Source organism: Amblyomma mixtum, chromosome 2, assembly GCF_055824585.1.
Source record: "Amblyomma mixtum isolate Tamu chromosome 2, ASM5582458v1, whole genome shotgun sequence".
Taxonomy (NCBI): domain Eukaryota; kingdom Metazoa; phylum Arthropoda; class Arachnida; order Ixodida; family Ixodidae; genus Amblyomma; species Amblyomma mixtum.
Window position 1 is genome coordinate 207806702 of NC_143013.1, and position 17745 is coordinate 207824446.

At 51.5% G+C, this 17745-nt stretch overlaps 1 protein-coding gene across 1 annotated transcript; it reads right to left on the minus strand.

The window, feature by feature from the left end:
- Window positions 1-3233: 3233 nt before the first annotated feature.
- Window positions 3234-13247, minus strand: LOC149362387 (uncharacterized). The gene is made up of 2 exons (XM_089568288.1): window positions 12154-13247; window positions 3234-3245 (listed from the first exon to the last, which is right to left on the minus strand). Exons 1-2 carry the CDS (start codon window positions 13222-13224, stop codon window positions 3234-3236), a joined length of 1083 nt encoding a protein of 360 aa, XP_089424414.1. The 5' UTR covers window positions 13225-13247.
- Between the last annotated feature and the right edge of the window lie 4498 nt (window positions 13248-17745).

Consider the following 17745-nt stretch of genomic DNA (forward strand, 5'->3'; position numbering starts at 1 on the left):
CGGGAGACGAAATCTGGGCGTTGCACTCCACACCTGAGACCAAACAAGAATCACGTGAGTAGCGGCACTCCTCTTCGCCCAAGGCAAAGTCAGTCTGCCGGTCAGACGCTTCCTCAACGGCATGGCGGCGAGCTGGTATGACACAGGCACACAAAAACTGCCCCAGCATCTGCAAAAATGCATAGACCGCAACGAAGATTATGTAGAAAAGTAGAAGAATGGTCTGCCTTTTAAGTTATTTGTAAATTGCTTAAAACAAACATTTCTTTCGATTTATAAAAGAAGTGGAGACCTTAATTTTGGGACGACCCTCGTACTTGTACAACGCATCGTCGGTCTCGCGGCGCTATCTCGGTTGATGATTTTCTACGGACAGTGTTAGGCCATTGAGTTTATCTTCCGTCGAGAAAGGTTTTGAACAAAAGTGCTCTCAAAGCACGGAGAAAGATGGGCCGCGTAGCGAAAAGCGCCTGCCGTGGACGTCGGCCGTGAGTGCCTGGTCCGCACGCCCGGCCATGCCCCAGCCCGCCCGACCTGAACCGACCTCGCCGCACACCCCAGCCCCGTCCCCCGCCCGGACCACAAGACGCGACGACCCAAGACCCGACCGACCCGAGACCCGACCGACCCAAGACCCACACGTGAAGACACCGCCCCCCCCCCCCCCATCCCCCCTTCCCCTGCCGTCCGGTGCGTCCACGGACCTCGGCCGTCAGCTCCTGGCACCCTCCGGCCTGGATGCTTCGTGGACCGGGACTCATCCTTCGATCATCTCATCCACTGTGGCGGCCAGCACTTCACCACTTTCTCCTTTCCGTCCCAACATCCTCTGAAGCTCATCACCATTTTGAGCCTCTGTCACCGATCGGGACGATCGCTCGGTGGCCCCGGGAAATGTGACGAAGACGACGAAGCTGGCAGTGGCGCGGGACGGAGCCCTCGCGCTAGGCCAGCAGCCATTAAATCATCTCTTATCCATGGTTCATCACGCCTCATCCTTCGGCTGGCCACCACGTTACAATATTATTAAATATGTACGAGGACAGCCACGTATCAGTGATGGTTACTACATCTGGACGGCATTCAAGAAGAAATGTTTCTAGCTCTACTAATTTATTTACGGCATTCCTAGCGTTTAAGTTTGCTATGACTAGTCGTCAGAATCGATCCTTCCTCGGATGCTGCTGTGATCGAGAGTGTTTTTTGCTACGACTACTTTTTCTTCTTTCGTCGCATCCCACAACAGGTGACCATTAATTTTAGTTTTGCCGCACACGAGAAAAACTTTATCGTGCTTGTCTCGATTAGTGCTGCAGCTATCCCACAGCTTTTTTCTTATGTTGTGTACTCGCTGGGAAAAGCTTTCGCTGACCAAAACAAGAACCCTTTAGCTGTTACTCAATATCTTTGCTTTATCTCTGGAGGCGGGTAGTTTGAAGATGACAGGACGCGTTTTATTTTTCCTTCTTGCTCCCAAGCGATGTATTCTTTCAATCCCAGAGGTTGTCACGCCAACTTTGCCTTGAAGGATGCTATCAGTTATTTTTCTTCTTCTTCTTCTTCTTCACCTCTTTATAATGGCACATACCCACGTGGGGGGATTGGCCAAGGCTTTCGGTTGTCTCATCTTCATCTTCAGTTAAGCCATAAATGATTAAGTTCGACCGGCCGCTTCTGTTTTCAGAATCATCTACTTTACATTCCAGACTAATCAAGCTGTTTTGAAGGTGTGTCATTTTTTCCTCAGCATCCCTATCCCTCACCTCGAGATGCGCAAGTGTATCCAGTTTGTCATAGATGGCCTCCAAAAATTCATCCTTCTCTTTCGCTCTTGATATCTTTTATGTCAACAGCCATGCTTCGAATGTCAGTAAGGACCTCCTGCATGTTAGGGCCAGGGTTTCTTTTTACTTCTCCAGCAAGTAACAAAAGACGTTTCAAAGAAACCGCGTAGATCTCAAGAGTTAAACACTCCCGCAATGGGCACAGCAGCAACAGCAGAAACAAGTCGTTACTTCGGAAGCATTTGCCAAATCGTTTGCTCGCCTGGAGCAGAAAGACGAAAGGGTTGGTGACGCCCATGTTTGCTTCAGTGCCGCAAAGCCCCAATCAATCGAATTCCCCATACCACCTCTCACAGCAAGAAAGCACCTAAGAGCAGTAAAAGAAGTTCCCTGAGTTTCCGCCAAATCCCAGAGAAATCACTGACACCAATTTGTTGAACGCTGTTGCAAACATCAATTTATTTATTTATTTATTTGTTTGTTTGTTTGTTTGTTTGTTTGTTTGTTTGTTTGTTTGTTTGTTTGTTTGTTTGTTTGTTCAGAAAATACAGCAGGCTCTCGCAATGAGGTCGAGCAGGAGGCGGCTGAAAGAACAATGTTCAAAAAAAGCAGTGCATGAAAAAGCGAAACAAAATATCATGCACAACTTTATAGAACCGTCTCAAGTTACAGGCCCATCAAAATGCTAGGTAATTCTAAATTTACAGAATAAGAGAAAACAATCAAGAAAAATACAAAGTACAAGAATACAAACAGACGTCGATGAAAACAAAAGCGGCCATGATAGAATTATCTCAAAACAACAAATGCTGCTCAGTAGAGGGTCACAACTTTCTGAACTGATCTAAAGTCCGGGCAAAATTAGTATTTAAATGCGTTAATTATAGCTTATGAAAAAGAAGACGCCAAGCACTTCAAGAATTACAGACCGATCAGCCTACTGTCCGTTGCCTACAAGGTATTTACTAAGGTAATCGCTAACACAGTAATGACATCGATAGACTTCAATAAACCCAATTATCAGGCAGGCTATCGTAAAGGATACCCGACAATAAACCATATTCACACTATCAGCCAGGTGATGCAGAAATGCGCAGAACCTAACCAACCCCTATATATAACCTTCGTTAGATACGATAAAGCATTTGACTCAGTGGAAACCTCCGTAGTCATGCTGACGTTGCGGAAACAGGGTGCAGAACAGACTTATGTGAGAATACAGGAAGATATCTATAACAACTGCACAGCTACAATAGTCCTGAATAAAGCCAGCAATAAAACTCCAATAAGGAATGATGACAGGCAGGGGACCCGATCTCGCCAATGCTATTCATCTCCTGTTTGCAGGAGGTACCCCGAGGCCTGGATTGGAAACATTTGGTGATAAGAGTTAATGGAGACTACCTAAGGAATTTACGATTCGCTGATGCCATTGCCTTGCCAAGACAATCAGGTCATGAGCTGCAAAGCATGATCAGCGAGTTAGACAGGCAGAGCAGAGTGGTGGAGCTAAAGAATAACATGCAGAAAACCAAAGTAATGTTTAACAGTCTCGCAAGCAGGGTGTCGAACCGGAACCGAACCTGAACCCGAAACCGGAACCGAACCCGAATTTTTGCCCGGAACTGGAACCGAACCGAACCCAAATTTTTTTCGCCATCTTGGAACTGAACCCGAACCGGAACGATTCAAAGGAACCGTTCCGAACCGGTTCGGGACTCGGTTCAGCCGCACATTTTGTGCAACAGGGCATACTTTTTCTTTTTTTTTTAGACCAAATGGCATATGCCAGCGCGTAGATTTACCCAGCGAAAGCTGTCGGAGCTATGGAGGGCGAATATGGCATCCAGTCGAAATGGCATTCAGGTCAACAACAAAACTGAAAGATGTCTTTTGTGTAGGAAGAAAGCTAATTGGCGTTTCCGCAATGCGCTTTTGGTAATTCTGAAGTGTTTTACGCCAGATTAACGTGACATGTTGGATTTTATAGTATCCCCCTTTCACACGCTTACGTACAGCTTTAATCGAATTGTTAGCACTGCTTTAATTCGTAAAGCACTGAGTGAGAATGGTTTCCTTTTCTTTGTGTCGAGTACCATAAATACATGAAGCATAGGCGCAATGACCCAATCACGTTGTGAAACATTTGCTTTTTGAGGCATTCCTTGTCTCAGATAGGAGATAATGAATAAGACCCCTCACTATGGCTCAGTGGCTGTGCTGCTTGGCTGCTAATGCCAAGGTCGCGGGTTTGATACCGGTGGCGAGGTCGAATTTTGATAGCGACGAAATGCAAAAATGCGTATGTGTTGTGCGATGTGAGTGCACTCTGAGTAACCCCAGCTGGTCTACGCTAATCTGGAGTCCTCCACTACAGCGTTCCTGATAGACTCTGCGCCGCTTTGACGCGTTAGAACAGACATAATGCTATTATTACAAAACAAAGAAATATACATATGTGTTTTCTTTTTAAAGAATCCGAGCATTCTTTGTTGCACGCGACGGAAATAAGCAATGAAAGGCGGGAATGTAGCAGCGGTACGATACTTAGAAAAAAAAATAGTGATTCCACAAAGAGGCAATGCGGAAATACATGCGCCCGCTGAGATGTGAAAAACACATAGAAAGGTGCTACTGAAATAAAATGTTACTGCGATGAAGCGATTTTCTATTATGTCGATGCATTGAAATTGTTCTGCTTATATATAAAAAAAATGCCAATCGCTAGCGGGCGGCTTCGTCACGCTGTTCTCAGATTGCTGTATGTTGAATTCTCTGACGGGCGGCTTATATCTGCTTCTCTGCCGCACATGAGGGAAGCCAACAATAACCGAAACCAAGGAGCATAGGGGATGTACTTTTTTAAAAGCAATTTGTGTTGTTCATCAATAAGAGTTTAAAGAGTAATTATTTTTAACGATAATTGATTAAACTGAAAAAAAAAACATGCCGCCAATAGGATCCGAACCCTCGACCTCCGAATTTTGTTTTCAGTGCTCTACCAACTGAGCTACGGCGACGATTTTTTTCTTTATTGCATGGAAATAGTGCCGAAAAGGAAAATCGGAGTAAGTCCATACCTCAAAACACCATGCTGTGTAATAAGAGCCCACCATACCCCTGAAAATCCTCACCTCCCTAAACATCAGAAGTCTGAGAGGCACACCCATGCGTCTAGATACGGGAGCCAGCAAGGCGGCCCTTTCAGGGCAACATATTCTCCCCTCACGAAAGTGCACTGCTCACGGAACAAAGATTTCGATGACCGCGGTTATTCGGCGGCGGTCCATCATACGGCTTTTGAGACTAAACAGTCACAGCAACATATATATATATATATATATATATATATATATATATATATATATATATATATATAAATAGGTCACACGACATAACACAGTTTTTCTCCACTGGCAAAAAACGGGTACTAATCCGTGTGATTTCAATGTCCTTCTCAAGTGCACGTTCGCCGTAATTATGTCCCAGAAGAGCGTAGCATCATTGCACAGAATAAAACAATGGTCAGTGGTCCTTGGCGCATTGCGCAGGCGTCAATTTACCGTCCATGACACAAACACCTCCTCAGCATGAAGTAATGCCTTAAAAGGCAGCGTCGGTGTATGAAGTTCAGAGAAGAACGTTTTTGCAGCAGAAGAAATAAACGTACATTCGCTTAACAAGTTTTAAAGCACTGGTGTTAAGGAACTCCAGAAAAAGTTGCCGATACAACAGTACAGGAAACAAATACCCTGTAAGCATCTGAGTCGTCTGCCTTCTGGAGAGGCTATACAGGTAGTCTAAAGAAAAGCGCACAGTGAGGAAATTTAAGGTGTCCGCTATTTCCGCGCTGCGGCGACGACTGTCTAATCTTTTTGGCTTTCAGGGGTCCATTTATGTGTATTGCAACCAAACCATAAGAGTGTTCCCCAGCTCCACCCTCGTCAATAGTAGTGAACGTAATGTGTCTTCTTTTACCGAGAGTGCCAGGCGGAAGCTGTGCAAGAACCCTCGCTTCGGGTTGTTTGTGTCTGAGACGAGAGGCTTAAGGTTGGTTCACATGCAAGCGAATGGGCTACTGAGTGGCGCGTCCCAGCGAAAATTTCCAATTTTTCTAACCTCGCAGCTCACCACCGCGACAACTCAAAAACAAGTCTTTGCATCGCGGCGTCATGATTCGCTAGCGTTTTCGCGTTCTTTTGTCGAACGCTTTGCGACAGCACACGAGCAGCATTCACAGCATTCCACCTCAGGTAGATCGGCTGCAGATAGATGGGGCATTTTAGACCGCAGCTATTATGCGTCGTAGTCGGGGTAGCCGGCGTAACCGGTTGTCCAAGTAGCAGAGCGAATTAACGCCACCTGGAAGGTGGCTGCCACGGGAAGACCCCAAGAGTGGCTAGCTGCATAATACGCCACATGCCAGGTAGCGTGTGAAGAGTTGCGCTTAAACTTCTCATTACCGACAATTCCAACCGTCTGTCAATTTTTTGCAAGTGAGTGTGCCTGGATGTGCGCCGACCGAATTGTGCACGCGTGTGCATACACATGCTTAAGCGCACGCATGCATCGGCGCGCGCGCGCACGCATGCACGCACGCACACACCACGTAATTTTTTGAATTTTTGAGAAAGGAGACTAAACTGCTAACGCAGTAAAGAAACCAACTACAATACTCTAACCCTGAGTGGGAATCGAGCCAGTGGCGGCGGGCGCAACAGAGAAGCTTCGTTTACTGATGCCTTAGGCTACTGGGCCATCTTCGAGGATTCTTTTGATTGTTGCCGCATGGAATATCAGGAACCTCCCTGACCTCGTCTTGCCTTACTTGATTGGGTCGAATTCCGCGACCTCGGCATACGGCCTCATGCCACTTATGGGGGTTATTCTTGCAATAACGCTCAAAGGGCTAGAAGCAGTTGTCGCTCTCTAGCACCAGCGTGCCAGCCCTAGCAGTCAGAGCTGTGACCCCCAACCCGCGGTGCGGTAAGTCGCAACCACGGCGGGTTCGGGCCAGAGGGGACAAACACGAGTATGCTACTCGGAGGAGCGTTTATTGCTCCCGAGCAATACAATGCAGCAGCAACAATACAACCGCCGTAACGAGGGCGAGTGTTCCACTCGCGTACGGGGGTGAAAAACACAAAGGGCAGAACGCACGCAAAAATGTGGGGGAAGAAGGTTCCGCTCACCTCGCGTGGTTCCTCGCTCACGGCCCGCGGCGGTCAAGTCACACACGGTGGCCGGGCGATAAGGGCAGCGGTCTCCGTGGCAGATCTCTGATCCGTGCGTGTGCACGGCTCCCGCCAGAAGACGAGCGAGCCTCGGGAGAATCGCGTCTCCTCCCGGGCTGTGGAGAGGAGGTCTCTCCGTTGTAAGAGGGGAAAGAGGGAAAGTCTCCGCGGCGGGGAGCGAAAGGAAGCGGTGTTGTGAAGGTAAAGGATGCGCAATCAAAGGACGAACCACGAAGAAAGACACAGGGACACACACAAGCGCGGTTCGTCCTTTGATTGCGCATCCTTTACCTTCACAACATCATGTACCAACTAGGCCCTACCCAAGTTTTGTTGAAAGGAAGCGGGGGTGGCGAGAGTGCCCTCCCTCGCAAAACCTCCCGAACGGCGCGCGCATAGCATCGCGTGATAATTACGCGCGGCCGTTACAATGGGGCAGGGGATTCATGTGTATGCCCACATCCCCCTTCTCCTTAAAACTGCCCTACGGCCAAGAAGAGACCGCGTTCACCGAAGGGGTGTACCGAGTGGGGCCGGCGAAACGCCGTTTAACTTTAAAGACCAATAAAGAAAAGATTGAGCTCACAGCCAGCAGTGCCGTCGTCGAAAGCCGTGGACACCAGGGCAGGAAGGCAGTGTAGAAGACCGCCATGGACGACCGTGGAGCCCAGGGTTGAAGGGGGTCGATGACCGCAGGTCCCGTGAGTCGGCCAGGGCAGCTTTGCCGGGACGCGCGGGCGGCAGGCAGGCTCAGGGCAATTACGCACCGTGTCGTAGCGTACGGCAAGCTGGATGAACCGCTTGCTCTTGGCTCGCCCTCTTTTCCTCTCGTTGGGGGGTGACAAAGGCGCGCCGACCCATTTTCCCTCTGCCGCAGAGGACTTGCGAGGCGGGCCCAGCGGGGCACCAAGCTTTTCTTGCGGGCGAAGCCGCTGCCGCGGGGACAGGGGGACTCCAAGGCGGCCTTTCTGCTGCAGTTTTCGCCATGGTAGACACAGGCCCCAGTTTCTCCGAATTCTCGTTCGCTCGTCCCGCGGCCGACCGGAAGCTGTTCTTCTTCTGCGCAACTTGGTGGCGACAGCGGGCTCTTAACTCCGGAATGCGGCCGCCTTCCAAACGGCCTGGCCCTCGGTGTTCGAAGCAGCAACGGTCGTTGCGGCGTCCGCTGGCTCTCCTCCGGGCACGCTGTGAAGGCTGGCCTGCGGCTGCAAGGCTATCTTTTCTTTTTAGTTACATTACCAATTTACACATTTTTTTTGAGCTAGTCTAACCCCGCTCGGTCTTTTCCGACGAGAAAGCGTGTGCTTGCTCCGGAAGCCGTGCTGCGAAATATGGAAGGGGTGTTCCGTCCATATTAAGCAGGAGAAATTACTCCCTGCGCGTTGGTCAGAGTTGTTTCTGCCGTGGGCGCAAGTTGTAACGAGGCGCCGGGCTCTGTTGTCGAGCCTTGCGTCTCGGTGCGGCTGCCTGCTGGCGGGGGAGGGTGTTCTCCACAGGCCACTCGCTCCCTCTGTCAAAGTAGGGTTTGAGATCACAGACATGCACTGGCCCGCCGGTCGGTCTTAGCGTCAAGTCCGCCAGCCTGTAGACGAGAGAGGAAAGTTTCTCCCGAACTACATATGGTCCCGTCCATTTCGGCGCCAGAGAAGCAGAAAACCGCTTACTGGCATCGCTCAGAACGTGACTGCGCCTCAACACCAGGTCACCCGGTTTGTAGTGAACTTCCCGGTGAGAGCGGTCATACTGCGCTTTCTGCTGGGCCCGAGCAGTGCTCAGATTCCGGCGTGCTTTGTCCAAAGCCTCCGTCATCCTCGCGCGCAGCCCGGTCGCATAGTCAGCGCGTGCCGACCAAGCAATCGGGGTGTTGCTGCGAACCTGTAGAGTAAGTTCTAACGGGTTCGGCAGCTCCCTGCCAAGGTTGAGAGCGGCAGGTGTATGCCCAGTCGAGCGGTTCACGGTCGACCTGAGAGCAAACCCAATCTCGGGGAGACAGGTGTCCCAGTCGATGTGCGTCTCCGCAAATGCAACGAGCATGTGCTTGATGTTGCGGTTCACGCGTTCCGTGGGATTCGCCTGGGCGTGGTACGTGGTTGTTCTCCTGTGCTTAATGCCAAGGGCCGCACAGGAGTCCACGAAAAGTTTGGCAGTGAAGTACGATGCATTGTCCGTTATCAACTGCCCGGGGTAGCCGAATCGTGTGAACACCTCGATCAGCTTCCCCATGATTACGCGTGCCGTCAGCTTTCGAAGTGGGAACAGTTCCACCCATTTGCTGAAATGGTCTGTGACAACGAGCAGATATTGGTTTCCACTCGGAGTCCTGGGGTAAGGTCCCATGACGTCACAAGCCGCAATTTGCCAAGGACCCTGGCTATTGATCGGCTGCATGAGCCCAGGTGGGCGTCCACCACGTGGCTTGACCCTTTGGCACACGTCGCACGAGCGGGCGTAGCGTATCGCATCCCGCTTCATGCCAGGCCAGGTAGCGAAGCGGCACAACTTGAGGTAAGTCTTAGGGCCACTCGCATGCCCAGCGATGCACGTGTCATGAAAGTAGCGTAAAAGTGCTCCTCTCAACGTGCGTGGAATCACCACCTTGAAGGACTCGTGTGTATCCTTCTCGGAGGGGATATATCTCAGCAGGATGCCATCGGAGTCGAGCAGATAGGAATCCATCGCGCTCACAGCATTACCAGCTGCGTTCGAGCGCCCCGCACGGACAACAATACCAGTTGCCTCCATGTGCGCCGCGGCCGCGCCGCCCGGCTCCCTGAGCCCGTCGAACACTTTTCGACAAAATGGATCCTCCCGCTGTGCCTCCAACAGCTCCCTTCTGCTGAAAACGCTCACCACTGAACTGAGGCCTTCAAAGTGGTTTACGCTTTGGCCCTGGGAAGGCGGGGTGTCCCTTCCCTCGGGGCGTTGTGTGAGCTGCGCGGCAGTCGCGCTGCTCTGGCTGTCGGGCGCGGCGGAATGGGCAGTGTTGTTACTTCCCAAGCCGTCAACGGGCGCGCGCGAAAGTGCGTCCGCCACCACGTTGTTCTTGCCCCTCCTGTAGCGCACGGTAAAGTCGTAACGCTGGAGGAGTAGCGCCCATCGCGCTAGGTGTCCGGACGGCTCGCCTAGGCGTCTCAGCCAAGTGAGTGCCATGTGATCAGTCTCAATCACGAAAGCGACTCCATCGACATAGTAGTCGAACTTCCGCAGAGCGAAGATAATCGCGAGACATTCTTTTTCTGTCACGGAATAGTTTCTCTCTGCGGGAGTTAATGAGCGGCTGGCGAACGCCACCGGTCTCAGGCTACCTCCGTGCTCTTGAAGCAGGACTGCTCCTAAGCCCAGGTCACAAGCGTCCGTGTGGATCACAAATTCCCTGTTCAGGTCAGGCAGCCTTAGCTCTGTGGTTTCCGCGAGCGCGCAAGTGAGATGGCGTAGTGCCGCCTCTTGCTCGGGTCCCCAATGCCACTTCACACCTTTCCTTAACAGCGCTGTTAAGGGGGCTTGCAGAGCTGCGCAATCTGGGATAAACTGTCGATAAAAGTTCGCCAGCCCCAGAAAGCGTCTCAGTCCGCCTATATCTGCCGGCGACGGGAACTGCAAAATAGCCCGCAGCTTGTCTTCGCACGGCAGAAGGCGTCCTTTGTCTAGCGTAAACCCCAACAGTGTTATTCGGGTCGCCGCTATCTGGGTCTTGTTCGGGTTCAGAGTGATTCCCGCAGACCTCAGCCTTTCCAGTACATCCCTGAGATGGCGTTAGTGCTCATCAAAGGTTTCCGAATACACGACAATGTCATCCAGGTAAGCAAGAGCGTGGTGCCACCTTGCATCGCCTAGGACACGGTCCATCAGACGCTGGTACGTCGCGGGCGCGCCGACCAGGCCGAACGGCATTCGGGTAAACTGGAAAAGTCCCCTGTGACAAGTGAAGGCAGTTTTCTCTCGATCACTGGGGGTCATCTCCACCTGAAAGTATCCTCTGCTAGCATCGAGCGTAGTGAAGTACTTCGCTCCACCAACATTGGACACTATCGAGGGAATGCTCGGAAGTGGGTATGCGTCCTTCCGTGTCACCTCGTTCAGGCGTCGATAGTCCACACAAAGGCGGGTTGTTCCATCCTTTTTGGGCACCAGCACCACTGGAAACCCCCAGGGGCTGTTTGATCGTTCCACAACGCCTGTATCGAGAAGCTCGTCCAGTGCGTTATCGAGCGCTTTCCTCTTAGCCAAGCTGACTGGCCGAGGATTGCACTTCCATGGAACAGCGTCGCCTGTCTCAATTTTGTGCCTAACCAGCGTAGTGCAGCCAGGCCGCTCCGTGAATACGGCGTCGTACTCGTTTAGGAGCAGAGACAAACGCGCTGTTTCCTCCCCCGACAAGCTGTCTGAGTTGTCCAGCAGCGGGTGGGGAGGCCTGCATGCCGCCGCGGCACAGAGTGCAACCGCAGGGGGGACAGGGGGTCGCGCGGGAGGGGAGGGGTTCCCTTCCGCGCTTTTCCTCTCGACGCGGTCGACAGGCTGGTAGTTCAGCCGGGCCGAAGGCGTTTCGAGGCTCTTTTTCGGGCGATCGTTGCGTACGTCTGCGCGCGAAGCATCGGAAAGCGAATGTGCTTTCGACGCTTTTTGGGGTTGAACGAAAGGTTTCAGGGTGCCACATGCTCGCTCCCTATATCCTCCGTTGCAGACGTCAATAACAATGCCCGTCTTGGCGAGGAAGTCTCTACCAAGAATAATTGGAACCGATAGGCCGGGGAGGTGAGCGAAGCGCTGGCGCCTCACTCTTTTCTCCCACCGCACCACAAGCCGCGCGGCACCGCTCGCGTGTGCAATGCCGCTGGCTAATCGGAACGTGAGGTTGCTCGCTCGCAGTCGGAGTCCGTTCCGACGGAGATGCTCACATACCTCGTCGCCAAACAGGGATGCGCTCGCTCCTGTGTCTAGCAATGCCATGAACTTACGTTGTGCCACTGTAAGCTCAATAAGCGGTACTGGCGTGTCGCTGGGTGGTTCCAAACGACAAGCCAGCGGGGCTAGGAGTTCGTGTGACTCACTGAGCACCGCTGTTGACGCCGCCGGCTGCGAAGCGTTGCTTACCGGCGGCTGCGTTCGTTTCCCGAAAGCGCGTGCTCTCGGTTCACGGGGCGTCTGCACTCCCAGGCGTAGTGCCCTCGTTGGTTGCACCGGTAGCAGAGGGTATTCGGCCATTGCCGGGCGGGGCAGTTGTCGCCTCGCGCCGGCTGACCGTTCCTCCCTGCCGGGCGAACCGTCGCAGATGCCCTTTGGTCTAGCGTCCTCGGGTCGGCATGTCGGTCCCGATTCTGCATACCTTGGCCACGCGCAGCGTGTGCTGACCGCATAGCATACGTGTACGGGTCGAGAGCTCGGTCTGACAGTTCCCAACCGTTTCTCAATTGCCCGTCACTGAATGCAACCATTTCGGCTCCCCGGGAACGGTTTCGAAAAGTGTCTCCGTTCCAGGCGCATCGCGGCTCAAGTGCCTGCGACGCTGGCGGGGGTGGCCGATACGCGCGGGAGGCGAGTATGTCCGCCTGTATGCGCTTGGCTGCCGAGGCGAGTTCGTCCAAGTCCCTGAACGGTACGCCTCGTAGGTAGGCTGCGAAGGTAGGGTGCGCTTGTCGCGTAACACGCTCTACCTTCTCGCCGTTTGAAGCTGAGGGGTCTGCGAAACGATAGAGTTCGTCCATCGCCCTCACGTACTCAAGCAACGATTCGTCCGGATGCTGAGTACGCAGCTCCAACTCGCGCCGCAGACGACGGTCATAATCTGCGGGCAAGAACTCCTCGCGAAACCTCGCTCGGAACTCCTCCATTGTGCGAGACCGATAGCCAGTAAGGCGGAACCAACGGGCAGCCTGATCAGTCAGTGAGATTGGCACGACACGCGCCAGAATCTCGCCATCGGAAAGCCCTGTCGCCTGCTGGTAGGTCAGCATGCGCTCAAGGTACTCGTTGGCACTGACAAGATCGTGATAGCCGCCGTAGCTGGGAAGGTCCACCCTTAGCCTCGGACTCGCCGCTGGAGCGGGTGTTTGCAGGTTGTTCTGCACGATACCCGTGAGGCTCTCTATGAGGCGCAAGGCGTTGCGCAACACAGCCTCTTGGGCCTGGCCAGGTAGTTCTGGCTGAGGGCCCAGGTGGGATGAGCAAGATTGCACGTGTCGCGCCATGCTCTCCCTACCTGGCGGCATAGCGCTTGGCGAGAAGTGCCTAGCGTCGCCGCTCGGCTCAAACGATATAAGATCACAGGGGCTAGCGTCAGCCTCTGGGAACACACCTGCAGTAGTTGTTACTGCCGTGCCAAGATGTTGCTGCTGTGAAGCCGTATTGGACAACCACAGCAGGGACTGGATGTCAATCCCGCTCGCCGCCATGGCTAGTCTGTGTGTCGGCAGTCGCTCACACAGACACTCGGTTTGTCACACCTCTGGCCCCACGTTGGGCGCCAAGAATATGGGGGTTATTCTTGCAATAACGCTCAAAGGGCTAGAAGCAGTTGTCGCTCTCTAGCACCAGCGTGCCAGCCCTAGCAGTCAGAGCTGTGACCCCCAACCCGCGGTGCGGTAAGTCGCAACCACGGCGGGTTCGGGCCAGAGGGTACAAACACAAGTATGCTACTCGGAGGAGCGTTTATTGCTCCCGAGCAATACAATGCAGCAGCAACAATACAACCGCCGTAACGAGGGCGAGTGTTCCACTCGCGTACGGGGGTGAAAAACACAAAGGGCAGAACGCACGCAAAAATGTGGGGGAAGAAGGTTCCGCTCACCTCGCGTGGTTCCTCGCTCACGGCCCGCGGCGGTCAAGTCACACACGGTGGCCGGGCGATAAGGGCAGCGGTCTCCGTGGCAGATCTCTGATCCGTGCGTGTGCACGGCTCCCGCCAGAAGACGAGCGAGCCTCGGGAGAATCGCGTCTCCTCCCGGGCTGTGGAGAGGAGGTCTCTCCGTTGTAAGAGGGGAAAGAGGGAAAGTCTCCGCGGCGGGGAGCGAAAGGAAGCGGGGGTGGCGAGAGTGCCCTCCCTCGCAAAACCTCCCGAACGGCGCGCGCATAGCATCGCGTGATAATTACGCGCGGCCGTTACAATGGGGCAGGGGATTCATGTGTATCCCCACACACTATCACTCCCTTGCTCTGCCCGCACACAAAAATTCCTGAGGGCGCACACGTCAAGAAAGGGCGATCAGTCAGGAGGTTGAACTTTCGCAGCATATACGTTCTGAGCTAAAATGAACTGTTCTCTGAACAGTGACCTCACCGAAAGTGGCGATTGTTCGTGTTTATCAAGCATACAACTTCTTCACACGCTAAGCAGTCTTATTAACAGGAAAAGTTCACACGGAATTCCGGTGTCCTTCATTACTGGCATAAATCTTATAGCGTAAGGCATGACCTCAATGTCCTTTTTAAGAGACTGCTGAAGTGAGCTATGTCTCAAGCGAACGTAGCGTCACAAATAATTTCGTTGTTCAATAGTTCCTCCTTGCTTGCAGATGTAGCAATTCACTGATCATGGCGCAAACGTCCGTTTGGCTCGATGGCATGTCCTAACACGTAAGGTCGACGTTTGAAGTCTAAGAAAGGTTTTTGGGGCCTATTGAATGTACATCCTCTGAACTCGCCTTAATATAAGGTCGTCAAGAAAGGTTAGGTAAGGCTGCACGTAGAGGAAGTAATGACCGATCAGAACCTTTGTCAGCTGCCTTCTGGAGAAGCCGTACAGGTATTCTAAGGAAATGCGAATATTTAGGAAATCGAGTGCGTCACCACAAAATTCCTTCACGACTATGTACATAAAAGACAGATGAGCATTTAGTGACCTATTAAGCACAGCTGCCAGGAAGCGGTGGTTTTCGGTTTCAAAAAATAAAATTCATGAAACAGGTTACTGTGCAAAAACAGCACGAAAAATTAACCATACTGTATCAAGGTAGCATGAAATTCTGTCCACGCATGGGCTCCCTTTAAAAGCGCCCCAGAAAATTCACAAAAATTCTATGTAACGAATTTACGATCGTCCTGTTGCAATGCACCAATTTCAAAATTTTCACAGCTCAACGTCGCATCGAAGACGTCTGAAGTCTGTGTCCGTACAGACACGAAGTGCCCCCAACCAATGCAAGCCTGATTTTTTATGTCATTAGAGCAAGAGACGGAGACGACATCAGCATAGGCAAAAATCTTAATTTTACACTGTACTAGCGAGAAGCCATGATTAGCTGTGTTTTTGAAGAAACTGAGCTATAGGTGGTCGAGATATATAATGCGAGCTACAAAGGCGATGTAGAGCAGATGATGAAAATAAAATATTTTTGGTAAACTCTCTAGATGTATGCTGCAGGTGTGCCAGAGGAGGGGGGGGGGGGGGTGACTGGCAAGCCGCTTTTGGGGTGACAGAAAAATGTCTTGGCTGTATATACCTGCAAATACAAGGCAACTTCCGCTCAATGTGGGCGCATGCAGCGGTCCTGACGGCGCCCGCTTAAGCATTTTGCGCCGGAGGAATTCCTGATTGACACGAGCTTCAAGAGAGACCTATTACTAGCCTGACGGGGGCTCCGAAACTGCTGAAGCTAAAAGGTTTTGTAGATGAAAAATCCATGAGCTTTTCTTTTTATGTATCTCATCAGATACATAGCCTGTATACACTAATTCTGAGTTCATTTGATTTCGCGGCTCTTGCGTAAGTTTAAATCTTTATGCCGTGAACAGTGAAACATCTCGCATTGAGCAAATTTTGCAGTGCTGTTTTATATGCTGATATCACAAGAAGGAAAAGTAAACAGCAAAACAAGGTTGAATAAAAACTTACGTTCAGAATTTTTTACAGTCTGAACCCGTTTGAACCCGTTTGAACCGGTTCGACGCTATCCGGAGCGGTTCGAACCGGAACGGAATGTCGCTCTGGAGCCGAACCCAGAACTGAACCCGAAAGGCATGAACCCGAACCTGAACCGAACCCGAAAAAATTCCGGTTCGACACCCTGCTCGCAAGGGAACAGCAGTTCCCATTTGGTAGTGTGGTGCAGGAAGTGGCAAGGAAGTACGTCTACTTAGAGCAGGTAGTTGCCGCTGACCCGGAGCATGACAGGGAAATAACTAGAAGAATAAAAATGGGGTGGAGCGCATATGGCAGGTTCTCTGAGATCATGAATGGCAGTTTACCAATATCCCTCAAGAGAAACGCATATGACAGGTGTATCTTATCAGTACTCGCCTATTGAGTAGAAACGTGGAGGCTAACGGAAAGGGTTCAGCTAAATTTAAGGAAAAACTAAGCGAGCTATTGAAAGAAAAATTATAGGCGTAATGTTAAGAGACCGGAAGAGGGCAGTGGATTCTAAGAGAATAAGTCAAGCGTAGCAGGTGGTGGTAGAAAATAAAGGGGGCGGATAAGATAAAAAAGTTTGCGGGATACGGTGGCCGCAGCTGACAAAGGATAGGGTTAATTGGATAGGGGTGGGAGGGGCTTCCCAGTAGTGGGCGTAGTCAGGCTGATGATGATGATGGTGTTGGTGATAATAGAATTAAGCATTGAGAAGGATGATTTATTATTTGAAATGACGTAAGGGGCTTAAGGAAGGGATTTGAACTTATGGACAGCTAACGGTATTTTAGCAAGAAAAGCTGTTCTAATCCTTAAATATTTTTGCGAAGCCACTTTCTCTGAATCCCACCTACTTTCATGAGCTTAGTTGACACGTGAGTTAAACGAAACCTTACCTTGAAAAAATAATGCGTTCGTCTTTGCATTGTATCATCTTAGTGCTTCAATACCGAGTTTTAGAAAAGGCATGCGTTCGGAGTTAGGGGGTAAGGGAACAACGGGCCACCAGTGTGCCGGCGCAAAACAGTAACGCCCCTCTGGTTATTGTTCTGCGCATGCGCACGAGTATCCCCTATTGTCTTATCCCCCAAACCGCTATGATTCCCCTATTCTAAAGCTCTGTAACGGTTTGTTCACATTTACGATTCCATACAGTGCATGCGTACAATCTGGTGTTGGTTTTGCATAAAAATTCACCTAATGCTTTCGGTTCTGCATTCCAGTTTAAGTCCAAGGAAGCGTAGTTTGCGAAACGCTGGCGAAATTATGTTTGATATGTGTCTTCTCCCATTTCCCTCTCCGCCAGTACAGCCAGTGCTTGGACCTCAGGATGGAACTGAGGTCGCATGTTTTTGTGGATCCGCACTCTCGGTCCCAAGTTTCACTTCGTCGCCTCCAGAATAATATCCTGAATGCGGATAATGTAACAGAATAATATGATCTTGTGCTAGGAGGAAAACGCAGAACATTTAGCTTATGGTATGCTATGAAAGCGCGATTTGCATCGGACTAAATGTCTTGAGTAAATCCCTGTGATTACCAAACCGAGACCAAGCAGTTCTCTTCATCCAGGAGGTGAACCAGCTCAGCTCTGCTACATGAGTTATGGCGTGAACGCATTTCGGTGGGCTAAACACTGCTGCCAGTTGTAGCGCAGCAAGTGGCGTAGAATTCTTTCTGCAGCGTGGTCGTATTCATGTGACCGATAAGGTGGGGATGAGCCGCAATGCTTGGCCTCACTATCAGTGCTCTCAATGCACTAGCTCACTTCCCGTTCCAGGCCGCTACTGGCTGAGTGCGCGGGACACACTTTGGACGCCGACCGCGTGTTCCGGTCACGCTTCACTGTATTTTGCATCGCCTCAAGGAGTCTAACATTTTTAGA

Coding starts and splice junctions, on each gene's coding strand:
- LOC149362387 (XM_089568288.1), bottom strand. CDS start 13,224: ATGCCGCCAGGTAGGGAGAGCATGGCGCGACACGTGCAATCTTGCTCA.